At 39.7% G+C, this 27790-nt stretch overlaps 1 protein-coding gene across 1 annotated transcript in view; it reads right to left on the bottom strand.

The window, feature by feature from the left end:
- The window catches only part of LOC145986013 (cytochrome c oxidase assembly factor 5), a 45824-nt gene that overhangs the window by 10983 nt on the left and 7051 nt on the right, over positions 1-27790 (bottom strand). The window contains exons 2-3 of the mRNA XM_083120182.1: positions 23264-23365; positions 15048-15138 (exon numbers count right to left, since the gene is read on the bottom strand). Coding sequence (XP_082976308.1) covers positions 15097-15138; positions 23264-23365 — 144 coding nt within the window. The 3' untranslated portion in view covers positions 15048-15096. The remainder of the gene's footprint in view (positions 1-15047; positions 15139-23263; positions 23366-27790) is intronic.

The raw sequence follows: 27790 nt of genomic DNA on the forward strand, positions 1-27790 counted from the left end.
TCTGTTCTGGGGACTTTTTTTCCGTATTTACAAGTTTCCTTCATATCGTATCAATCTCTTCTAAATTGAGATTTATAGCTAGCCTGAATTCATAACCCCTGTCGCCAGCCGTTGCTCTCTCAGGCATTCAAAGAATGTCACATCAGTAATTTACAAATCCTTCCTGGTCTATTGGAGTTAAGGTGCTGATCAGCTGGTATTTCAGGGCAACGACCAGGGAAGGAGGAAAGGGAACAAAACAGAGAGCAACGTGTGGTGTGGGGTCTTTTGCCTGGAATCGCCGAACAAGAAGGAACTGAGGAGATTGAGCGATCAAACACGTTTCGATATGAACAGCTATCAGCGGGGAATTGTATCATCAGAGACAGACAGGTATTGTTACTTCCAACCATGTTGATCTAGACTTGAAGGTATAAATCCGAAAGCTTGTGTTTTGCCATTTCCAAGTGTGTAGTTAGTACCTCTCGCCCATTACCATTAGGCTTACCTTGAAGGGCGAGTGCTCAAATGAGGAGGATGAATGATTAAGCGAGCTACATCACCCCCCTCAATGGTGAAGGTTCTTGGTTCGATCCCACGTACTCAGAGTACGTTACGTGGATGGAGGTGCTGGAATTTTCATTCATTTCAGTTTGAAATAAATGAAAACTAAGAACATAGAACCGTCATGCCATTTTTGTGCCCGATTTCGTTCATCTCAGTCGGAAACGCAAAGAAAAATAAGATTTTATTTTAAATTAGGCTTCTTCACCCTCCAGATAGGTTTTCTCATTTCTAGGCAGAGAAAAGAAAGGATGAAAGTTATAATGAAAACATTAAATGAATAACAGGCTGCGCACGTATTTAAAAGTAGAGAATTTATAGAGTTACACGTGTTTTAATGCTAATATCAGCTGGGGAGAACCATTAAGCTATGATAGATGTCGAGTTCTAACTTGAGGATGAATCAGATGAAACCTATAGACCTCAAGTCAGAGTCGGTCACCCGCAAAATGTAAATTGCGGAGGAACCTGCGCCCCAGCTCCGTCGCGGTTATCCGCGTCGGGCTGGCAATTTGGTATCAGGAGCGTCCGGCATTCCGCGTGGCGGAAGGTTCGATGTCGGATTTTAGGGAGGCCCATGTCATCAAAAATGTGGCCGGCCCAGGGACGTCCGTGGACGATTCCCTATCAATCTGCTCCTGGTAGCTCTGTGGTTCACTCACGAACCCGGTACCATGGCTACAACAAATTCCCACCTGGGAAATTTTTACCATCCAGAATTTTAAATAAGGAATAAGAATAAGGCATTTAGATTTGATGATTTCTTGCATTGACAGTGATTTTAGAATTTTTTTATATGATCTTGGATACGAAAATTATGACAACGTTGGTTATGAGGATGCAGTAAGCTATAGTCAGCAGTAAACGATTTTTTACCCTTAACATTTTAATTAATTAACAACGTGGATTAAAAGTGGATTTTAAAGTTATTTATGAATGAGGAAAATAAATTAGTGCCACCGAGTCAGAGTCAATCAGCACTATGGTGCATTTTAACGAGTCATGGCAGAGAGTATGCTTGTTTGAGTCAATATTTTGTTATTATTATTAATTGAAATTCCTTAAAAGTTTAATTTAAATTTTCTTTAAAACTGACCGTAACTTGTAAAGGATTTAGAATGCTTGAACTATGACTGCTAAGACTTTTGCAACGAGGATATTACATTTTATACATATATAGTTTTGGGAACGAATAAGGCCCCGAGGACCACTCATTTATATTCTTAATGACTGAAGTCTCCTAGCACCTCATGAAGGGAGCTTAGATTAAGGAGATAGTCAAGTTTATACGAGATAGTCACTTGCCTTACGTTACCTTAACTTACGCATACATTGCTTGAAAATTTTAATTCATGTTAATATGTAAAGAAACGAAACGCTAATTACCGCCCGATTAATTAAAAGTTCTAGTTGAGAAGTAATAGATGTATAATTAGGCTGCAGTGACGAGAGATGTCCGTTCACAGGTAAGCAGTTGTGACGAGAATGAATCCGTACACAGATATACATATACTTATATGCTTTAAGCAAAGTTAGGCACAGCCAACTTATTTTTGAATAACTAGAAGAGAATTATGAGAGCATCACACGGCGTGGACGTTTCTCACATATTAACGAGATATTTTTTGTTAGTATATATTTATATTTTTTTTTCTCCTGTCCGAAACATTGTTTCGTTTGACAGTTGAATATTTATCCTTAGCACGTTGTAGCTTCGAATGTTAAAAACTTTAAAATGCAGATTGTTTTATAATCTTAAATATAAATATTGAAAGTTTGCTCCAAGTTACGGTATTTATTAAAGTGAAACAGGTCTAATATTTTAAATCCACTCGCGTGACATAATAATAATTTATTATAGAATAGCACTAATAATATTAAAGATTAAAAGCAGACTTATTATTTAATAATGTGCTTTAGGCACAAAAGTTTTTTTTTTTGCAGTATGTAATAATACTAGCTCAGCGAATACATCACTAGAATTTTATAGTTACTCTTCAGAAGAAGGTATATGATTATATTAGCAAAGTTTATTTTAAGCGCCAGTTATGAGAATATTTATATTATATGAATATGTAGACGTCGACGTCAAGATTTTTTTTGCGCTCCAATAACAAGTATTTTCCTGCGGATATTGGATTGCAACCGATAATCCTGGAAATCCATTCTGCCATCGCAGAATGATAATGATTAAACCACGACGGTTTTAGTTTCTAACTTTGCCACAATAATATACTAAGCATATTTTAGAATGAGTAGAGGGAATTATAGATTCTTCATTTTTAGTGATGTTAGCATAATATAAAGTTAATTATCGCATGTTTAGAGAGTACTTTATCTTATTTTTTATGGTCGATTTCAAAATAAACGATTGTTAGCAGACGAAAAGTAAACTAACGAGACTAAAATAATAATTATCTTTTAAATAGTAAAGTTTGAACAAATTTAAACCAGAAAAGCCCCCATCAAGAAAAGTAAAACTTCAGGTAGGAAATAACGTTAGTTGTAAGAAAGAGTAACTGCGGTTGAGACTAAATATGCACAGGAACTTGTACAGTCAAGAGCAGAAGCATTACATAAATCGTGTCATCTTAACAAGAAACCAAAGTAATTTATTAGTCATGTTCTTCAGAATAACTAAACTGCTTGCCTGGTAATTTGAAATAATATTGGGACATGGTTCGAGTCGCGTCAGCGCGATCGCCAGCAGCAACGTCGCTGGAATCAAAGTTTAAACCTCACAAGCTGAAAAACGGGAGCAGCTCCAAAAGTGTTAACACCGCTGCGGGCGAATCCTCCGCGATAACCAAGCAACCAATCACCGCGAGTCCAGCCCGACGTTATAAACATTAGAGAGAGTAAACAGTACAGTTTTAAACACGTGCATTTTTGTATGGGAGCGACCAAAGTCCAGCTCGGCAGCGGAGAAGCAAACCCCTCTCACTCCTCAAACCCCTTGCCATCCGGCAATCCTCCGTTCGCGAACCATCGGTCATCTTTGGACCCAGTCGGCTTGTCACGACACATTTTTTTTTTTTTCTCCAAACGTTGAATTTAGTCTCCAGTCTTGAAGCCGTCGGAATGAAGAATTTGCAACGTAAGAAAATCACCCCCCTTTCCCTCTTGTATCGAGTTACGCAGCAAGAAGCAGCCACTTCGGCCGCGAAAGACATGTATTCCTTTAACAGGACAACCACGGGAAGGAAAACTTCAATGATAGCAAATTCTTTGTTTGATACAATGTTGCCACATTTCAAATATGTTGCCACTCCGGCGTTATAATTCCCAGAAACGCTTTTACGAACAGAATTTGCTTCAAGCGAAGCAAACTATTAGAATAAATTTAAGCGATTATATATCTTAACGTTTTATTTCCCAGTAAAAGTATGTATATTTTAAACCTCTCTCACCACAATGAGCCAGTACACGTTCAATTTTTAACGATAACAGGACTTGGTCGACTGTCTAGAATGTTCGTTAACAATAGTATAATAATAGGCAAAGTAGAGTTCTCAATGTTTATAGCAAGCAATTTTCCATTCAAAAGAGTAGTAGTAATTTAAGTTGAATCAAACGGAAACAGGACATTTCTCATAGCACAAGGGAAATTAAAGAAATAATTTCGATAATTTTAACAAATATTTCATTGGTTTCGTTATGAATTCTCACATAAATATAACTAACCTTATTCAGTATCAATCTAATTACATACCTTATTATTTTATGGTTATTAGCTTTCTTTATATTGTATTATCGTGGTAACTTATAAATGTTCATACGAGGAATGGCAAAGCAGTTGAATTTCTGTATTTGTGTTAATAAGTCTAGATCAACACCCCTTTCCTCATTTCCCGTTTACGAAATTATACTTTATCCTTTACCTAAGTCTGTCTATTCATCACACCAGTCAAGAGCTATCAACAGGAGAAGGATTTTCCCAGCGTATCTATTGGGAATCAACATGCAGCAGTTTGGCCAATCACCAGCGAGGAGAACGGGATTCGAACCCGAATCTGCACGCATCCCGACGGTTTAGCTTCCCAGGACAACAGCATGCAACAGCCATGTGAGCCAGCCAGCCTGCCAGTATTTTAGTACATGGAACAAACACTTTCCACCCTTATAAGAAGAAACTCCCAAACCGGACAAAATTCTTCAGTCCCTTTCCCCATCAATGCTCCCACAAAAGAAGAACAGAAGAGATGCAGAAAAGAAGAACAGAAGACATGAAGAGGGAGCAGGGAAGAGAGCAGAATACCAGAGAGAAGAATGAACACCGTAGTTTTGTCCCCACAAACTACACACAATATGCTCCTGTTCCGAAAGTGCATCGCTTTCCACAAATATCACGGTACTTCAATCAAAAGTGCAGCTTACATAATCCAAGTCATCACTGTGTGTAAACGTTCCCCAAAATCTGCCAGTCTTTATAAATTTCACCCAATGAAGAAGCAGAAATTCATCAAGAACGTATCCTAGTGTTTACACTTCTCACCTCTGTACACTTGCATTACAGAATGTACATGACCCCTCCTAAAAAGTCATTCCGCAGTGTTTACGAAAGTGCATTTTTATGTGACATGTAATGCGTCACATTCAACTCTACAACTTTCATGTAAAGCAGTTTTACACCCACAAAGAAGAACCTTCCAGTGTGTGCAACCTGTCTTTTAACGTCATGCACAGGAGTGTACTCAGTGAGTTTCAACGTCCCATGTCTCATTCACTTTTCCATAAATGCACAAACTATGCTTATCAACGGTGCAATTTTACATGGTTTAAGTGAATATGCTGCATGACAAAATCGTGTTTCGCCAGTGTCTACAATTTTGTCGACCGTTTCTCACTTAGTTCCTTGAAAGAAACGTTGAAATGAAAATCTGTGTGCAACCAGTTGTGCAACTTTTGCACGGGAGTGTACCATGTGAAAATATTTAAAAGTCGTTTATTCATCATTAAGTACACCGAACAATACTAATCAACAGTGCTTTTAACACATGCCCTTGTCGATCGTTTTCTTACCAGCTTTAAAGAAAACATCGAAGCAAAATTGCTAAGTGCATCAACCTCCAAAGGGAAGTCTCACAGTAACTCGACGGCATGTTTCCCCCAAGTGTACATGTGTGCTTCATGGATTCCAAATATTAATTCATACTTACATCCGTAATTCCAGTAGTGCCGAGAGTGATAACAATCCACTGAACTATCGTGACAACTCCAAACACTTCCAGTGAATGCGTGTGCATCGCAATATAAAACAAGAAGAACCCAAGTGGAAATATATTTATTATACACACATACAAACACTACGTAGTGTATCCGCGAATTTACGGTACCTTTTAACTCAAGTGAAAATACGTGTCGTGTGAGTCCACTTGTGTTGACTACTAACGCACACGTGTGTTCACGCCCCCTTTTGGCGACCTCAGGTCATAAGCAGTCATCATTGTTGCTTGGCCACACCTTTAACATGTTACGTCAGTTATGTCAGTGATCATCACATGTCAATCTTCCGCAGCTATTACAAAATTGACGGTACGCTCATTCCATGCATGATTATGTGAGCGAGTATCAAAGTGCAAGTTAAGCATTGTGCTATTTTTTTTTTGTACTAAGCAAAGATGCGAGCTTGTTATTTGTTATTCTTACGGCCAGTTACACCAGACAGTACATTTATGCCTATGGCCAGTTCTCGCGTCTGAAGTATCGCCAAGTATTTACTCAATTACTATTCTGTTATCATTATTTTTTTTCTTTTCGGTTTTGGCGGAAACTATGGTTTTATTTCATTTTTATTTTTTCTATGTTTTTAATAAAAACTTCGATTTATAAGGATAGATCAACATGGATACCTTAAATATAAATTTCAATTCTGGAAATTTTTTCCAGAGGGGGTAATCGTATCAATCTCTTCTAAATTGAGATTTATAGCTAGCCTGAATTCATAACCCCTGTCGCCAGCCGTTGCTCTCTCAGGCATTCAAAGAATGTCACATCAGTAATTTACAAATCCTTCCTGGTCTATTGGAGTTAAGGTGCTGATCAGCTGGTATTTCAGGGCAACGACCAGGGAAGGAGGAAAGGGAACAAAACAGAGAGCAACGTGTGGTGTGGGGTCTTTTGCCTGGAATCGCCGAACAAGAAGGAACTGAGGAGATTGAGCGATCAAACACGTTTCGATATGAACAGCTATCAGCGGGGAATTGTATCATCAGAGACAGACAGGTATTGTTACTTCCAACCATGTTGATCTAGACTTGAAGGTATAAATCCGAAAGCTTGTGTTTTGCCATTTCCAAGTGTGTAGTTAGTACCTCTCGCCCATTACCATTAGGCTTACCTTGAAGGGCGAGTGCTCAAATGAGGAGGATGAATGATTAAGCGAGCTACATCACCCCCCTCAATGGTGAAGGTTCTTGGTTCGATCCCACGTACTCAGAGTACGTTACGTGGATGGAGGTGCTGGAATTTTCATTCATTTCAGTTTGAAATAAATGAAAACTAAGAACATAGAACCGTCATGCCATTTTTGTGCCCGATTTCGTTCATCTCAGTCGGAAACGCAAAGAAAAATAAGATTTTATTTTAAATTAGGCTTCTTCACCCTCCAGATAGGTTTTCTCATTTCTAGGCAGAGAAAAGAAAGGATGAAAGTTATAATGAAAACATTAAATGAATAACAGGCTGCGCACGTATTTAAAAGTAGAGAATTTATAGAGTTACACGTGTTTTAATGCTAATATCAGCTGGGGAGAACCATTAAGCTATGATAGATGTCGAGTTCTAACTTGAGGATGAATCAGATGAAACCTATAGACCTCAAGTCAGAGTCGGTCACCCGCAAAATGTAAATTGCGGAGGAACCTGCGCCCCAGCTCCGTCGCGGTTATCCGCGTCGGGCTGGCAATTTGGTATCAGGAGCGTCCGGCATTCCGCGTGGCGGAAGGTTCGATGTCGGATTTTAGGGAGGCCCATGTCATCAAAAATGTGGCCGGCCCAGGGACGTCCGTGGACGATTCCCTATCAATCTGCTCCTGGTAGCTCTGTGGTTCACTCACGAACCCGGTACCATGGCTACAACAAATTCCCACCTGGGAAATTTTTACCATCCAGAATTTTAAATAAGGAATAAGAATAAGGCATTTAGATTTGATGATTTCTTGCATTGACAGTGATTTTAGAATTTTTTTATATGATCTTGGATACGAAAATTATGACAACGTTGGTTATGAGGATGCAGTAAGCTATAGTCAGCAGTAAACGATTTTTTACCCTTAACATTTTAATTAATTAACAACGTGGATTAAAAGTGGATTTTAAAGTTATTTATGAATGAGGAAAATAAATTAGTGCCACCGAGTCAGAGTCAATCAGCACTATGGTGCATTTTAACGAGTCATGGCAGAGAGTATGCTTGTTTGAGTCAATATTTTGTTATTATTATTAATTGAAATTCCTTAAAAGTTTAATTTAAATTTTCTTTAAAACTGACCGTAACTTGTAAAGGATTTAGAATGCTTGAACTATGACTGCTAAGACTTTTGCAACGAGGATATTACATTTTATACATATATAGTTTTGGGAACGAATAAGGCCCCGAGGACCACTCATTTATATTCTTAATGACTGAAGTCTCCTAGCACCTCATGAAGGGAGCTTAGATTAAGGAGATAGTCAAGTTTATACGAGATAGTCACTTGCCTTACGTTACCTTAACTTACGCATACATTGCTTGAAAATTTTAATTCATGTTAATATGTAAAGAAACGAAACGCTAATTACCGCCCGATTAATTAAAAGTTCTAGTTGAGAAGTAATAGATGTATAATTAGGCTGCAGTGACGAGAGATGTCCGTTCACAGGTAAGCAGTTGTGACGAGAATGAATCCGTACACAGATATACATATACTTATATGCTTTAAGCAAAGTTAGGCACAGCCAACTTATTTTTGAATAACTAGAAGAGAATTATGAGAGCATCACACGGCGTGGACGTTTCTCACATATTAACGAGATATTTTTTGTTAGTATATATTTATATTTTTTTTTCTCCTGTCCGAAACATTGTTTCGTTTGACAGTTGAATATTTATCCTTAGCACGTTGTAGCTTCGAATGTTAAAAACTTTAAAATGCAGATTGTTTTATAATCTTAAATATAAATATTGAAAGTTTGCTCCAAGTTACGGTATTTATTAAAGTGAAACAGGTCTAATATTTTAAATCCACTCGCGTGACATAATAATAATTTATTATAGAATAGCACTAATAATATTAAAGATTAAAAGCAGACTTATTATTTAATAATGTGCTTTAGGCACAAAAGTTTTTTTTTTTGCAGTATGTAATAATACTAGCTCAGCGAATACATCACTAGAATTTTATAGTTACTCTTCAGAAGAAGGTATATGATTATATTAGCAAAGTTTATTTTAAGCGCCAGTTATGAGAATATTTATATTATATGAATATGTAGACGTCGACGTCAAGATTTTTTTTGCGCTCCAATAACAAGTATTTTCCTGCGGATATTGGATTGCAACCGATAATCCTGGAAATCCATTCTGCCATCGCAGAATGATAATGATTAAACCACGACGGTTTTAGTTTCTAACTTTGCCACAATAATATACTAAGCATATTTTAGAATGAGTAGAGGGAATTATAGATTCTTCATTTTTAGTGATGTTAGCATAATATAAAGTTAATTATCGCATGTTTAGAGAGTACTTTATCTTATTTTTTATGGTCGATTTCAAAATAAACGATTGTTAGCAGACGAAAAGTAAACTAACGAGACTAAAATAATAATTATCTTTTAAATAGTAAAGTTTGAACAAATTTAAACCAGAAAAGCCCCCATCAAGAAAAGTAAAACTTCAGGTAGGAAATAACGTTAGTTGTAAGAAAGAGTAACTGCGGTTGAGACTAAATATGCACAGGAACTTGTACAGTCAAGAGCAGAAGCATTACATAAATCGTGTCATCTTAACAAGAAACCAAAGTAATTTATTAGTCATGTTCTTCAGAATAACTAAACTGCTTGCCTGGTAATTTGAAATAATATTGGGACATGGTTCGAGTCGCGTCAGCGCGATCGCCAGCAGCAACGTCGCTGGAATCAAAGTTTAAACCTCACAAGCTGAAAAACGGGAGCAGCTCCAAAAGTGTTAACACCGCTGCGGGCGAATCCTCCGCGATAACCAAGCAACCAATCACCGCGAGTCCAGCCCGACGTTATAAACATTAGAGAGAGTAAACAGTACAGTTTTAAACACGTGCATTTTTGTATGGGAGCGACCAAAGTCCAGCTCGGCAGCGGAGAAGCAAACCCCTCTCACTCCTCAAACCCCTTGCCATCCGGCAATCCTCCGTTCGCGAACCATCGGTCATCTTTGGACCCAGTCGGCTTGTCACGACACATTTTTTTTTTTTTCTCCAAACGTTGAATTTAGTCTCCAGTCTTGAAGCCGTCGGAATGAAGAATTTGCAACGTAAGAAAATCACCCCCCTTTCCCTCTTGTATCGAGTTACGCAGCAAGAAGCAGCCACTTCGGCCGCGAAAGACATGTATTCCTTTAACAGGACAACCACGGGAAGGAAAACTTCAATGATAGCAAATTCTTTGTTTGATACAATGTTGCCACATTTCAAATATGTTGCCACTCCGGCGTTATAATTCCCAGAAACGCTTTTACGAACAGAATTTGCTTCAAGCGAAGCAAACTATTAGAATAAATTTAAGCGATTATATATCTTAACGTTTTATTTCCCAGTAAAAGTATGTATATTTTAAACCTCTCTCACCACAATGAGCCAGTACACGTTCAATTTTTAACGATAACAGGACTTGGTCGACTGTCTAGAATGTTCGTTAACAATAGTATAATAATAGGCAAAGTAGAGTTCTCAATGTTTATAGCAAGCAATTTTCCATTCAAAAGAGTAGTAGTAATTTAAGTTGAATCAAACGGAAACAGGACATTTCTCATAGCACAAGGGAAATTAAAGAAATAATTTCGATAATTTTAACAAATATTTCATTGGTTTCGTTATGAATTCTCACATAAATATAACTAACCTTATTCAGTATCAATCTAATTACATACCTTATTATTTTATGGTTATTAGCTTTCTTTATATTGTATTATCGTGGTAACTTATAAATGTTCATACGAGGAATGGCAAAGCAGTTGAATTTCTGTATTTGTGTTAATAAGTCTAGATCAACACCCCTTTCCTCATTTCCCGTTTACGAAATTATACTTTATCCTTTACCTAAGTCTGTCTATTCATCACACCAGTCAAGAGCTATCAACAGGAGAAGGATTTTCCCAGCGTATCTATTGGGAATCAACATGCAGCAGTTTGGCCAATCACCAGCGAGGAGAACGGGATTCGAACCCGAATCTGCACGCATCCCGACGGTTTAGCTTCCCAGGACAACAGCATGCAACAGCCATGTGAGCCAGCCAGCCTGCCAGTATTTTAGTACATGGAACAAACACTTTCCACCCTTATAAGAAGAAACTCCCAAACCGGACAAAATTCTTCAGTCCCTTTCCCCATCAATGCTCCCACAAAAGAAGAACAGAAGAGATGCAGAAAAGAAGAACAGAAGACATGAAGAGGGAGCAGGGAAGAGAGCAGAATACCAGAGAGAAGAATGAACACCGTAGTTTTGTCCCCACAAACTACACACAATATGCTCCTGTTCCGAAAGTGCATCGCTTTCCACAAATATCACGGTACTTCAATCAAAAGTGCAGCTTACATAATCCAAGTCATCACTGTGTGTAAACGTTCCCCAAAATCTGCCAGTCTTTATAAATTTCACCCAATGAAGAAGCAGAAATTCATCAAGAACGTATCCTAGTGTTTACACTTCTCACCTCTGTACACTTGCATTACAGAATGTACATGACCCCTCCTAAAAAGTCATTCCGCAGTGTTTACGAAAGTGCATTTTTATGTGACATGTAATGCGTCACATTCAACTCTACAACTTTCATGTAAAGCAGTTTTACACCCACAAAGAAGAACCTTCCAGTGTGTGCAACCTGTCTTTTAACGTCATGCACAGGAGTGTACTCAGTGAGTTTCAACGTCCCATGTCTCATTCACTTTTCCATAAATGCACAAACTATGCTTATCAACGGTGCAATTTTACATGGTTTAAGTGAATATGCTGCATGACAAAATCGTGTTTCGCCAGTGTCTACAATTTTGTCGACCGTTTCTCACTTAGTTCCTTGAAAGAAACGTTGAAATGAAAATCTGTGTGCAACCAGTTGTGCAACTTTTGCACGGGAGTGTACCATGTGAAAATATTTAAAAGTCGTTTATTCATCATTAAGTACACCGAACAATACTAATCAACAGTGCTTTTAACACATGCCCTTGTCGATCGTTTTCTTACCAGCTTTAAAGAAAACATCGAAGCAAAATTGCTAAGTGCATCAACCTCCAAAGGGAAGTCTCACAGTAACTCGACGGCATGTTTCCCCCAAGTGTACATGTGTGCTTCATGGATTCCAAATATTAATTCATACTTACATCCGTAATTCCAGTAGTGCCGAGAGTGATAACAATCCACTGAACTATCGTGACAACTCCAAACACTTCCAGTGAATGCGTGTGCATCGCAATATAAAACAAGAAGAACCCAAGTGGAAATATATTTATTATACACACATACAAACACTACGTAGTGTATCCGCGAATTTACGGTACCTTTTAACTCAAGTGAAAATACGTGTCGTGTGAGTCCACTTGTGTTGACTACTAACGCACACGTGTGTTCACGCCCCCTTTTGGCGACCTCAGGTCATAAGCAGTCATCATTGTTGCTTGGCCACACCTTTAACATGTTACGTCAGTTATGTCAGTGATCATCACATGTCAATCTTCCGCAGCTATTACAAAATTGACGGTACGCTCATTCCATGCATGATTATGTGAGCGAGTATCAAAGTGCAAGTTAAGCATTGTGCTATTTTTTTTTTGTACTAAGCAAAGATGCGAGCTTGTTATTTGTTTTTCTTACGGCCAGTTACACCAGACAGTACATTTATGCCTATGGCCAGTTCTCGCGTCTGAAGTATCGCCAAGTATTTACTCAATTACTATTCTGTTATCATTATTTTTTTTCTTTTCGGTTTTGGCGGAAACTATGGTTTTATTTCATTTTTATTTTTTCTATGTTTTTAATAAAAACTTCGATTTATAAGGATAGATCAACATGGATACCTTAAATATAAATTTCAATTCTGGAAATTTTTTCCAGAGGGGGTAATCGTATCAATCTCTTCTAAATTGAGATTTATAGCTAGCCTGAATTCATAACCCCTGTCGCCAGCCGTTGCTCTCTCAGGCATTCAAAGAATGTCACATCAGTAATTTACAAATCCTTCCTGGTCTATTGGAGTTAAGGTGCTGATCAGCTGGTATTTCAGGGCAACGACCAGGGAAGGAGGAAAGGGAACAAAACAGAGAGCAACGTGTGGTGTGGGGTCTTTTGCCTGGAATCGCCGAACAAGAAGGAACTGAGGAGATTGAGCGATCAAACACGTTTCGATATGAACAGCTATCAGCGGGGAATTGTATCATCAGAGACAGACAGGTATTGTTACTTCCAACCATGTTGATCTAGACTTGAAGGTATAAATCCGAAAGCTTGTGTTTTGCCATTTCCAAGTGTGTAGTTAGTACCTCTCGCCCATTACCATTAGGCTTACCTTGAAGGGCGAGTGCTCAAATGAGGAGGATGAATGATTAAGCGAGCTACATCACCCCCCTCAATGGTGAAGGTTCTTGGTTCGATCCCACGTACTCAGAGTACGTTACGATATAGAGGTTCCGGGATATGCAATTTTTACTGTATTATTATTTGTTAAAGTACAAACTCTTAACAATAAAGTACCTGAACTGTGAAAATTGTGACATAAACAAATACTACGAAAATAATATTTTTTTTAAATATCATCCCAAGTATAAGTGTTCCTCTCGCTTCTAATTCTGGTATAAACGATTTTGATTTTTCAGTTTCTATACTCTTGTTATTTCTAAGGTGAAAAGTATACCTGTAATTCAACATAACAGCATTGAAATCCATGTGCATTTGAGTGGGAGAACTGTTGCCTATCACAAGTGCATGGATGTACTTATGTGATGCAATCTGTTATTAGCTTTACATGAACATGCCCATTGGTATTTTTAACCTTTCTCAAGGGGCAGTTTACAACCCTTTTATAACTTTAAGGAAAGGGTTTTAGATAAGAGGATTTTTCCTCATACACTTTGAAGGGTGAAAACTGGCCATATGTGCGGATGCACCAAAAATTCTAATTCACACATTCATTATTTTACAGATCAAAAATTTTTAACTAATCAATTACACAATTGTTCTTGCAAAGCAACATTATCTGCAGCTACCAATGACAAAGTTACACGAATTTCAGTAACACATAAGCTATATATTTGTACTTACTGTGTATTCCCAAACTGAAGAATTTTTAGTTTTAATAACAGATAACTTTTAAATAAAATAAGAAATATATAAGCAGCTCGGGAGTAAAACTTGAAAACCCACAAAAGTATGAAACCGAGAAAAATGCAAGTGAAAGTTCGTGCATTACATTGTGACTTATGGGCAGGGTTGGCAAGGTAATTTACTCCTTACGTTTTTTACGTAAATTACACATAATTTACTTCACATAGAAAACCAGTTTTTTTATGCAGATGTAAAAAACTCATTTCTTTTCGTAAATTTGTAATATAAAAACTACTTTAAGTATATTACATTTTAAACTTTAATCTTCTTACATATTTCAGCACAAAATCATTATTTTCTGAAGATTGTTTATACAGCCACCTCAAGTCCTCACCCTCACTAACAGATTTTTAAAAATAGAACTGTTGTTTCACATATTTTTAAAAATTGAGAAGCCTGTTGATATATATGTCTTGCACTAGTTCTTGTATTTATAACATAATATAATGATTAACGACAATTTACTTGGTTTGGATTTCAAAGTTTTAATAACAGTTTCAAATTCCTTTTTTATATGTATTATACACTTGCATAGTAGAATTACAATGTGAATATGGCAGATCATAAAATTCCAATGTAAGAGCATGTACAAATTTGGAAGGAAAATTTTCAAAGTCCTTTTTTGCTTTCTACCACTGCCAACTGCCATACATAACAATAACCATAGCAAAAACCAGGTTTTCTTTTAATTTTCATGTTTGATTCTAGTTTTTCATGTACTTTACGTTTTATACGCATAATTTACATGTCATGTAGAAAACCTTCTTTCACACGTAATTGCACAACCCTGCTTATGGGTTACCCAGATGTTCGCAAGTGTCTCTGGCTATTGAAGGAACTTCATTCACTATTGTACAGTAACTGGACCCAATGTTATCTAAATTTTGAATGGAGTGTGGGTTATCTAGTTTTACTTCAGAGCCGCTCATATAATCACAATTTTTCATACTTACATTGTCCAATTTTGATGGAGGGTATGCACATATCACAAACAGGGTTTGATCAATATCCCCTTCTGCCTCGAAATCGCTGCCTTGCATCTAGCTAAAAGAAAAAAATATATACTAATTTTCAGCCATGACACATTTCTACAATTCACTTCCACCTGTCATATTTAGTTTCCAGCATGCGCAAGCTGATATAGTGCTCTGTTGCACCAGTAGGAAATAAGCTGTAACATGCAGAGGCAATGCATTCAGCTTCTTAACAGACCACTAAATGGAGAAGAAACAGGAAAAATTTCATGTGTTTCAAATAAAAGATTTGACAGGCAAGAAGAGTTAAATCTATCATGTGTGAAGCAGATGAACGCAAATTAGTATACAGGCTTGACAATTAAGTTCGTGAGCTTGCCACCATGCACGTACGTCTGAACCACAGTTTGAACAGCTCAGTAAGGTTACATAACCTTGATATATCAGTGTCTCACAGTTGTGTTCATGTTAACATGTGGTGGTGTCTTGTTAAATAATAAACAAGGTAAATTGCTCCCTGTGCTTAGCACCATGCCATGAAGGCATATAGGGGGTGTGGGGGGTAATGTTCCACACTTTCTTGATCCGGTTGTGAGTGGGGGTGATGTGATCAGCATCACGCCCCTGACCGCTTTTACCCCCAGGGTTTCCCCAGGTACCCATGTCATTCGACGCTGGGTGGGCACAGGGGCCGCTTCCAACATTCAATATTGTTGCATGTTGTGGCGTTCAATATTGTTGCATGTTTTTTTGTGCCATCGCGAGAATGTTGGAGCTTGAATTAGAGCAATGAACAAACATTACTAAATTTCTTGTTAACCTTGGCAAGAGTGGAAGGGAAATAAGGGACATGTTAGTCCAAGTTATGGGATAATATCATGAAAAAACAGCAGTGCACAAATGGATCAGCATTTTTCTGAGGGACGAGAGGCCCAGTTGGCCAGTATCAAGCAGAACTGGCGAAAACATTGCAAAATTTCATTGAATTGAGCACCAAAATTGACACCTGACTGTGAGAGCAAAGCAGATCAAGTGATATAACACTGTGCAAGAAATTTTAAATTTTTTCTGTTTCCTGCATGAACGAGAGTTCTTCTCAAAGATTTTGACCTCCAGAGTTCAAATCTGGAATTAGTTTTGCTGTATCACCCAAGGTTTCTCTAAAATACTGAAATTCTGAAATGTGATTTTCACCATCAAATTCACCCATGTAAGCCTTTCAAGCAAAATGTTATAATGAGTCTCTTGATTTTCATAGGGGGGAAGGGGGCATGAGGGGGCTGTGGCCCCCTAATTCTTGCCACTTTTGCACCTGCACTATGCTAAACCTTATCTACAAGGAAAAGTAAACTGTCCTTGCCCTCTACTTAATAAACATAACAACAAAAAACAATTTATTTTAGCACACTGTTATAATTAATATCCTCCCTCTAGGTTTGGAACCCAATCGCCGCCACTGTTCAGAAGTGTAGTTTCCGACTAGATGTTTCAGAATATGCATCATGGAACTGTACAGAGAAACACGGGAAAGTAAACATATATTCTTTCATGCCTACTTAATTGCTTCTCCTCACCTCAAAATGCATATGACACATTAAAAGGATGTATATCTATAAAGCCCTCTTGAGAATTGGTTTTTCAGACAAGTTAATTTTTAAAAAGCTTTGCAGGTTTATCAATGACCAACTGCTTTTCTCTAATCACACATATTAAGCACAACGATGTGACAGGTTTGCATGATATATGTACTAAAAACAATAAAAAAGTAAAGTAAAGTGTTCCCCTGTGCTTAGCACCACACCATGAAGGCGTATAGGGGGTGTGGGGGTAACGCCCCACACTTTCTTGATCCGGTCGTGAGTAAAAACAATTACAAAATTATATACAGGGTGATTCTAAAGGTATAGTACAAACGAAAACCACAGATACCTCCCATGAAATAGAGACGAAAGTTCCCCTTCCACTTTGCCGAGAGATGCCTCCGTGAGGAGCTAGACAACGCCGAAAACGTGTGAAAATGAACTTCACACCTCTGTACAGCCAGTACCAGTGAAGATAGAAAGGCGGAACAAACAAAGTCAAAAGGAACACCAAAGTCGCCCATCCGAAAAACACTAGGCGGCAGCTGCGCAACGCATGCGCATGGGGTTCCACAAAGGAAATAGGAGTGTCCCGCAAGACAAGTGAAGGGAAAGGGTAGCGATCGACAACGGTAGGGAGAAAAGAAGCTATGAAGCATGAAGTAACAATTGCACAGCGGGAAACAAACACATGCAGCACGTGGGGAGTCCCCAAACACAGTGGGGAGACACCGCAGCAAGAACAAAGCACGGTGCAACAAAAGAGAAAGAGGACCGGACGGGGAATGGTACCTGTCAAGGAGACAACAAATGCGGAACGAGGGATTCCCCGTAGCAGCACCGAGGGGATGTCACACAGATGTCGTGCGCCAGCAGGACAAACACAGCAACTATGGGCACAGGAGGTTTATTGCCACGCAAAGGTGCACTTACAGATAGGAATAGTACGTAGTACGTAGTCGTACCCTGGACTGACGTTGTTACAAAAGTTGCTCAAATTGACGACCACCACATTCAATGCAGGCATTGCAGCGTCGCAGGAAATTCTGGCGAACCCTATCAAAAATCCCTGGCATGGTACACACCTCGGCCGATGCTGCAAGTATCCGCGCTACCAATGTTCCTTGTCAGGCACCGGGGTCTCGTAGACGAGTGTTTTCACATGGCCCCACAAGAAGAAATCCATTGGTGTGAGGTCAGGCGAACGGGCGGGCCAGGGGACGGGGCCCTCTCTGCCGATCCAGCGCTGTGGGTAGGTACGGTGAAAAAGGGTTCGCACTGTGCCATCAAAATGTGCAGGCGCTCCATCCAATTGAAACCACATACGATGTCGCACGTTGAGGGGTACATCTTCTAGCAGCTCTGGAAGGACTGATGCAAGAAAGGTGCGATAGACGCAGCCATTTAAACGTGGTGGCAGCAGGTATGGACCGATAATCTGTTCACCAATGATACCTGCCCAGATATTCACTGCAAACTGGGTCTGATGGTGCACCTCGACTGCTGCATGTGGATTTTCATAATCCCACACATGGCTGTTTCAGCAATTGAAGATGTCCTCACGGGTGAATGTTGCCTCGTCCATGAAAAGCACATGGCGCAAAAAACGGGGATCGTTGGTACAAAACTGCAACAGTCGACAGAATTCCACACGTCGTGGGTAATCCCCAGCCTGCAACGCGTGGACTCGCTGTGGATGATAGGGATACAGCAGATCATCATGAAGGACACGCCACACTGTCGACTGTGATACTCCCACTGCACGTGCAATGCTATGGGTGCTAGTGGACGGTGTGTCGTCCACGCGAGCAAGTACGTCCTCCTCGACCGCCGCGGTGCGCACATGTCTTGGGTGACCGACATGATGGCCTGCACGTAACACACCCGATTCACCAAGGGTACGGTGCACGTTCAAAAACAACCTGCTGTCGGGTTGTCGCCTCTCCGGATACCGTCCGCGATAAAGGCGTGCAGCTGCTCGGCCATTGCCATCTGCAAGGCCGTAGACAAAATGCATGTCCCTCAGTTCTACAAATGTGTAGTGTTCCATGGTACGGTGAGGATAGTGCCATTATGGAATACTGTACTGCAGTGCACAGGTGGCACACACACACACACACTGGTCACAACGGCTTCGAAACAACGTACTCAATTGTCGTACGTCAAGCACACCACCACCGCACCGGCTCTTTCACTGACACGCTCCCTGATGCTGCACTTCCAATCAGCCCACACGTCCGCATGGCGCTGTGGTACAATCAGCTGACGTTCCTGAGCCACCCGTGCCTATGCTCTTCACTACCTGACCACTGCCGTCAGGTGGGGCCATGTACTCTGGGGCCTTGTCATCGTGGAACACATGTAGCGTCCTTCATTCTTGCCCCATTCACCCACAACACGTACTTCGTCCGTCTTGCTCGAGCCGATGGGGAGCACTACGTACGATCGTGTGGTGTTTGTGTACACCAATGTGGGGTAACCCAGCAGTTGAACAGACGTGCATACCCCCACGTAGCTTCATTACACGATTGTCCCACGCAGTTTATCTGTCCTACCTTGCTTGGCCCGGTCTCACACCCACGTGGCAGTGTGCAGCTGCGGTGGTGTGAGGCCACGCTTGGTTTCGGAGCGGAAGGCTGCGGCCGAGGAGGGACTCGAGTTGTTCGGCTGGGGTTGCGCTCGGAAGCAAGCAGCCGCGTCAGGTCTGGGAACGGTGGACCTGGTGATCGGGATGGAAACATTCCGACCTCGTCCATTAGTGTCGTCCACCGTATGGAGTGGTGGGGTCCGCAGGACACTCCAGCAGCCTTTCGCCTGCTCCCACCCAGCGATGTGCCTCCGGCTTCATTTCTAAGAGGCTGATTGGGCCCCATCACGACGTTTGTTACAACATCAGTACGGGGTACATGGTCCTATCTGTACATGCACCTTTCATTAGCAATAACCTCCTGTGCCCGTAGTTGCTGTGTTTGTCCTGCTGGCGCACGACCTCTGTGTGACATCCCCTCGGTGCTGCTACGGGGAATCCCTCGTCCCGCATTTGTTGTCTCCTTGGCAGGTACCATTCCCCGTCCGGTCCTCTTTCTCTTTTGTTGCACCGTGCTTTGTTCTTGCTGCGGTGTCTCCCCACTGTGTTTTGGGGACTCTCCTTGCGCTGCACCGCCAGCGCCGCCATTTCTGCCCCGAACCATGTACGCGTCTGTTGAATGTCGAGTGTCACGGACCACTTTGCTTGCATTCTCGGTGTGTTTTTACATCCTACGTCGTCCTCCCGTGGTTCTGCAACCCCGCACTACTTTTCTCGACTGCACTGCTTCAGTCATGGTGTTTGTTTCCCGCTGTGCAATTGTTACTTCATGCTTCATAGCTTCTTTTCTCCCTACTGTTGTCGATCGCTACCCTTTCCCTTCACTTGTCTTGCGGGACACTCCTATTTCCTTTGTGGAACCCCATGCGCATGCGTTGCGCAGCTGCCGCCTAGTGTTTTTCGGATGGGCGACTTTGGTGTTCCTTTTGACTTTGTTTGTTCCGCCTTTCTATCTTCACTGGTACTGGCTGTACAGAGGTGTGAAGTTCATTTTCACACGTTTTCGGCGTTGTCTAGCTCCTCACGGAGGCATCTCTCGGCAAAGTGGAAGGGGAACTTTCGTCTCTATTTCATGGGAGGTATCTGTGGTTTTCGTTTGTACTATACCTTTAGAATCACCCTGTAATCGTAAATGAATAAAGTGTTAAGAGGAACTGGGTAACCTTTTTACCCATTCACTCCTTTGTCCTGTTTCTCAGAAGTCGCATGAAATATCACCTGCACCTAAGTAAATGTTTCCAATGTTGATTGTCTTGGATGAAACTGTGAAATAAGACCAGTCTTCTGACTTGTACTTATGTATGTCCCAATACTGCCATCAAACCTCCATCATTTCAGCATGAAAAACAACCAGAACAAGAGAAAATATGTCTAAGACCTTTCTCCCTTTCATAGAGTTCTTTACACCCTTCCCTTCCATCCCTACATCCTAGAAGACTGCCTTAAATTTTCACAAGTCCAAATCCCAGATGAGATCACTTAATTCACATTGACTTACTGTGGTTTATCTACATCTTGCGCACTGTCTGGTTCAATTTCTATGGGTTCGAAATCAGTTTTATTTTCACAGAATTGTGGCTTTTTGGGTATGAGGAGTTTATCAGAATATCGGAGAGGATGAATTGCTGATGGTAGGTCACGATATACGATAGCCTGCATCAAATTAGACATGTGCAACTACAGAGTCACAGGGGCATTCTTATTTTGGTCAAGCTGTAGCAGTCAGAAACATGGTCCTTTGGTTCCTGCCAAATCGTAGGGATAGGAAATGGCATTGCCATTGCCATCCTAGTAACTGTACAAGACAAACAACGTATTTGTAGCACCCAGGTTTTTTTTATCTTGGCTACCAATTTTACATCCGAAATAAAGGTTGTAGGCCTTACAATTGGAGTAACATTTCTCCTCTGTGTTTTTAACATAAACTGTCCACAAATCTAACAAAGTAAGTAATTTCTTCACACAGTTTCTGCACAAAAACAATACCTGATTGTAGTGCATGTTACTAATATTACAGTACATTTATGTACACAAGTATAATGTGTGAACCTACTTCATACAACAATATTTTTTAACACAAAGTCTCAATATGTATTTATCGAAACACAGTGGCATAAAAAAACACTTCTGTCACATGTGGAAAAATTCACAGTGTTGCCACATAGAAAAAAAAATGTTCCTATCCTTACCACAATTTTCTGACCAGTTCAAAAACAAAATGACTAATTTCTCAGGAACTGTGGGTGATGTATTCAAGTGTGGGGGTATATCTGTTTCAAGAAAGAGTCCACCTATCACAAACACCAAACGAAATCCAGGAAACAAAACCTTTGTTGCACAGTGTAATCAATAGAGAAACAGTTAAGAAAATCTCTACTTAAAATCTTGCCATGAGAAAGGTGTGTGAACAAAAGCAAAGGGGAGTCGAAGTTTTCCAAGACCTTTTGGAAAGGTCATGGCCCCAATGACTCTTATCTTTACCCGAAGATGAGAATAATAACTTGAAAAACAGAAAAAGATGTAGTTATTATTAAGAGTGGAACAAACAATGTTGATGCATGTAAACTGCATTAAAATTTGGTAGTAATTGGAACAGGCATCGACTCACAATCCATAACTTCTTCACTGAAAGAAATGTGAAAGGGGGTGACATTTTAAAACTTGCCTAGAGGTGGCATTACTTTAAATCCACACTTAAATGATGAGTGAAAATATATATTTTCACAATATGCAAATAAATAGAAAAGAAAGCAATTATGTGAACTTGCATGGTCTAGAAATAATGCTTAATTCAGGGTATCTACAATTTCATAAAAACAAGTTTTCCAGACCAAGAACAAAAAATTTCCAGATCAAGCCATTAGGACAATTCATGTATTTACACATTTGTACAAGAAGGACACTACTTTTTAACTAAACACCACACTTACAAACCCACTAAATGGAGTTAAAAGTAATAACAAGATGGAAAACTGAACACAAATTTGCTGGTGAGATAGGGGCATCAGGAGTGAGCTTTTATGTAATACTTGCATGTATTGACTAATAATAAACAATTTTTAAATTAAAAATCATAATTATAATAAAATTTAGTAATATATGTACTAATTGTAATATGTACCAAACCCAAACTAACAATTACCACTTATTGCAGTAGCTTTCTAGTTGAAAATAGTTCAAAATATGAACCCTTTCCCTAGAGTAGTTAAGTAATTTCTACTATAACTGCCAGCAATACTCAGTATATCAAACTGTAGCATAGTTTGTCTACAACACATTTAAAATTTCTTGCTTGCCCTTTTCTTCTTTGTTCAAGAACATATTTTTAGTGTACTTCCACAAAAAATTGATTTTTCCAGAAACAGCAAATTTCCCTGACTTTTCCAGGATTTCCAAACTGGTAGACATCCTGTTAATTGCACATACACATACAAGGGAATACAAAATAATTACTTACTTTTAGAACATACTGGATAGACACCCATTGATAACCAGAAAAAATAACAAAAAGAACAAAAAATACATTAAAATTCAGACATTTCACAGGTTTCTCACAAGCATTGTCCAGGAGGAAGTATAAAAACCAGGTACAGTTTCAAAGTACATAGTCCTATACTAAAAAACACAGATAAATATAAAAGAACGAATATATATTAAAAATTTCACCTAACAAATAAAATGGAAACTTTTATGTTGAAAACTAGAATATATATATATTAATATTTCCAAGATTTTCCATATCTGATGAAGGAAACAAAACAATACCTCATTCCCTTATACATAAAATTGAAATATCCGTTTTGATTACGAAAACATGTAATTCTGAAATTCAATTATGGGGAAGATTATAATAATGAGTATGTGTGAATGCAGTGTAGTTGGCAGTGCAATCTAAGTTGGGTGAGATGCCTTGAGATGACTTTCTGCAAAACAATAAAATAGACAGCAGAGGACATTTTCAGGCAATAAACATGCCTAGATTTTTCAACAAAATTCCTTTGCAATAGCAAGCACACTCAGTCACTTACCAATGATCGCTTACACTCAAAAAACGTTGTTCGCAACTGATAACAGTGATCAGGAACTGAACCATCATTGATTTTCAAGCACTCTCGTGGAGTCTTCTTTTGCTGTAAAAGGAGAGTAAGAATAGTTTAAACCACTTTTTAATGCTAAAGCTGTTCTTAATTACATAGCTACACAACTTTATTCAAGAATGCTTACACACTTTTTTTTAAAAAAATGCAATTTTTGCACAAATATAGGAAAGGATAAGTGCCAATAATCACAGCTCAGCAACATGTTATTTGTGTGGAAGGGGTTGAATGTTGCTATTAAAGTACAAGTTATAAGTATTGAGTACATATTAACCCTTAAACACAATAATTACATTCTGTTTGAAAATTTCTTTCTTGTCATTATCTTCCCTAGCATATACTAAACCAAAATTAGTTATAATTATTTGTTTTAACAATAATTTGCAGCATTTTGCAAGACTTATTAATGCTCCGGAAAAAAAACAACATGCAAAATCATTGAACATTTGGAACCGTTACCGTTTATTCAGCCACTTTGTCTCCGTACAGAGAAGGAATTCATTAGAATATGTAACCCCCTATCATAATGGGGGTAACTTAGTGTGCTCATTATATAGTACATGGGTGTGAAATACAATTTTTTGTTATATTCTCACACACACTGCTACAAGCTTCACATGCTGAATATATAGAAGAGCTAACAAAATACATTACTTTCAATTTTCTTCAGCAGTTATTAGTATCTGTATTTATGAAGTGATACACTGTGTTTTTGCTGTCATCATTAGGTTATTAAGGCTGCATTGAGAACCCTCCTGCTGCCTTCCTGAACTGAAAATGCAAAAACTCCATGGAAGTTTGAAGTTGATATTCCGTCCTCAATATTAAGTACTGAGGTACTGAGGTAAGTACTGTTGAGACTAGCTTTACACAATGGCACTTTTGACCAAACATGTAATCTAGATAGAATTGGAAGTTATTTTGGGTCTTGGTAGCATCTATCAAGATGTGCACAACTTTTGATGACAGTCAAATATATTCATGACAGTCAAATATATTCATGACAGTCCTAGATGAAATACGGTTTATAGTGAGGTGCAATTATAGACAAAAAGAGACATGGCACTGAGCTTAAAAATAGCAGTTCTATGGAAGTGACAGCATGCGGTGAATTGTAGTAGTGACAAGGTACTATGGCTGTAGATGTAGAACACTTAATGTTTGTGAAGAAATCTACATTTTCTCCAGCCACAAATAACAGACACCCACAAAACAGTTCTGTTCAAATATACTAGTACCAAAAATTTAAGCCTACTGAATGAAGGCACCAAGATTGCAGAACAAACCAACTAAACATTGATTATACAGTGCCTTTTTCGGTCGAGTCGCCAGCGGAACGGCAGCCAGCTCGACGGGAAGTAAGATCGCATCTGCCCACATTTAGACCCACAGCTGTATACTTACTTGCCACTGGACGCATCAGTGCTTCATTACCGAGATAGCTGGTGTTCTGTTTGCTCATGTTTGTGAAGTGTTAACAAGTGTTTCAGATTGTTTTGTTTTAGTTTACATATTACTGGTACTTTTCTGCAGTCTAATAATGCCATGCTGTCCATACAATTTGAAACAGTGCATTTCTATGTATGACTCTTACGCCATTACGAGTTCTTGTAAGGGAAGTTAAAATACGTTTTGCAGCAGAATTCCCAGGTGTTCCTGTTTTACACAGAGACAATGTTCGAATACTTGTGAACAAATTTAGGTAATCGGGGTCTGTTCTTGATAAGAAGCAAAGGGTAAAATGGCATGTGCTTAATGAGGAGGAACATTGACGTACAACCTTGGTGACAATGAAGTTCGACCAGAAAGGAATACGTGATTAAATGCACGGAGGCATAGGCGGTGGAATGGGTGACCCGCAGAAGTGACGCATGTGTGTAAGAGGAGGCGTGTGAGCAGACAAGAATCGTGATCCCAGCATGTTGCACCCAAGGTCACGTAAAGAACGAAAACGGGGAACTATACGCGTGACATTGAACTTCGACCAGGCACCAGACCCATACGGAAAATTCCAGATCGAGGTGCATTCGACGGAAGCATGACGTCACGGACACGATAAGGGAGTCCGCCGTATATAAGCTGTGCACCGAGGAATCGCAGTGCATCATCACCATGGCCAGGGGCAAACCTATTGACAACACCGTGAGGAGAAGAGTGGTGGAGTTGCAACGGGATGGACTCAGTGAACGGGAAATAGGGCGCCAACTGAACTTACCCAAGTCAACTGTCCACTGCATCATCAAACACCACCAAAATACGGGTACTACAGAGCCAGGTAAGGCCCCCGATCGAAAACGCCTGCTGAGCGTGCGTGACCTACGGATATTTAGGCGCTATATCCAGACCAACAATCATGTTTCTGTGGCCGAATTACGACTGTGGACTCGAGAACGCTTTCACATTGAAGTGTCAACCAGAACCATTCGCCGTTACCTACAGCGATGCGGTTACCGAGTGTACAAGGCGAAACGTAAACCCTTCCTTTACATGTTGAACAAAGGCAATCGACTACGGTGGGCACGAATGTACCGGGGATGGACATTTCGGCAGTGGAACAGGGTTTTGTGGACGGACGAATCCATTTTCAATGTTGTGTATGGGAAAATACGAAAAACAGTCATTTGTCGGAAGGAGGAACAGAATGAAACAAAATGTTATGCACGCCGGGTACAGAAACCTGCGTCAGTGATGGTATAGGGATGCATGACGGCATCTGGGGTTGGCCCACTACACGTCTGTGAGGGCATTGTGAATGCACACGCCTATACATGCATACTGGAGCGGCATCTTCCCACAGTGCGAAGGCACCTGTTCCACAGGCGGCGTCTCATCTTTCAACACGACAATGCCAGGCCTCATACAGCGCGGCTGACAAGAGAATGGTTGACTCGCCATCACGTGCGAACTCTGCCATGGCCACCATCGAGTCCCGACCTCTCGCCCATTGAGAATGTGTGGCGTGTTTCTTAAGCGACGTGTGCAACAGAGGGGACCCACGATAGTGGCTGCTCTTATCGCCTGCCTGCAGGAGGAATGGCACCGCATCGATGTGGAATACCTTGAACGACTCGTCCGCAGCATGCCCCAACGCATTGCCACAGTTATTCGCCGACGAGGCTGCGTCACACCATGGTAAACAGGATCCCCTCTAACAGTGGTCGAACTTCAATGTCACGTGTAGATGGACGAAAATGTTTTATTTTGTGTGGACACCATACATTGCTGCGTTGCAGCGGAAATTTATGTTTTCCTTTGTTCCATTTAGCCTGCTGAATAAAATATGTTCAGCATATGCATGTGTTCTCCTTCTTTCACAACGCACTCCTATATTTGTGACTGGTCGAACTTCATTGTCACTAAGGTTGTACAATCAAAAATACCTCCAGCACTTGCACAAGAAACAGATATTTTCATGACGTCTGTGTGTCAAGCTAACAAGATTCCAAACCTGAAACTATACATTAGAAGAACTGAAAGAAAATATCAGGAGAGAAATTGAATGCTAGTGAAAATTTCCTTTAATGCCGTAAATGTGGTGATGTAGGAGGACATCATGTCCAACATCTCGTATGACAAGGTACATGCTCATTTTAATTCTAACTGTCAATGTACTTGTATAAGCTTCTTTCATTACATAGCTAGCGGCTCCAGTTACGTGGATATTCCATCCTGTTTGCAGGCAGACACATTCTTACTTTCCACCATGCTAACCGCCATTCCGCGGTTAACTTGACTGAAAAAGGCACTGTACAAATATAAATTATGTTTACAACATTCAGCAATATATGAAATATACTGGACAGCTAGGCTTGTCAACCTTCCGGAATGATGAGATATAGTGTTGTTAAATCTTTTATTGATATATCTGTATTTTCTCTTGGTCTGCTTTGCCGAGCAAACACATTTGTTATTGAAAATATAATAATTAACTTCACAACATTATTTTGAATACTTGTGAAAATGAGTAATTCTTTAAGTAAGGGTAGGAGGAAGAAATAGAAAAACTTAAACACATTGCTGTGTCGAAATTTCTATACAAGATCTTCAGAAAATGAAAACAAAGGCATTGTTGTGTTGAAACTTCTTTATTTCCCTCCACTCAATTTTGCTTGATTTTATAGATTTAGTTTGAAGCCTGTTACAGTGGGATTAAGTGTATTTCATAATCATTTGCACCAACGTTGCACAAACTTGGAAGTTATGAAAATCCACGAGTTGGGTAACCCTTGGATCAGGATCATTTTCCATTGCACCAATTTGAAAGGCATAGCAGATCACGTGATAGTAGCTAGCCTCAAAGCAAATGCCTAAATGTCATACAGATGGAAGCACATGATTAGTTATCTGTTTCGAGAAGGTGTGGTTCTACTCATACTGTGGCTGAATGACAGAAAAGAAGAGAAAGTATAAAGGTTAGGGAGACATTGCTATCTGCTGTAAACAGTGACAAGCTTCTGG

This window comes from Lepisma saccharinum, chromosome 3, assembly GCF_977018435.1.
Source record: "Lepisma saccharinum chromosome 3, izLepSacc3.1, whole genome shotgun sequence".
NCBI classification, from domain to species: Eukaryota; Metazoa; Arthropoda; class Insecta; order Zygentoma; family Lepismatidae; genus Lepisma; species Lepisma saccharinum.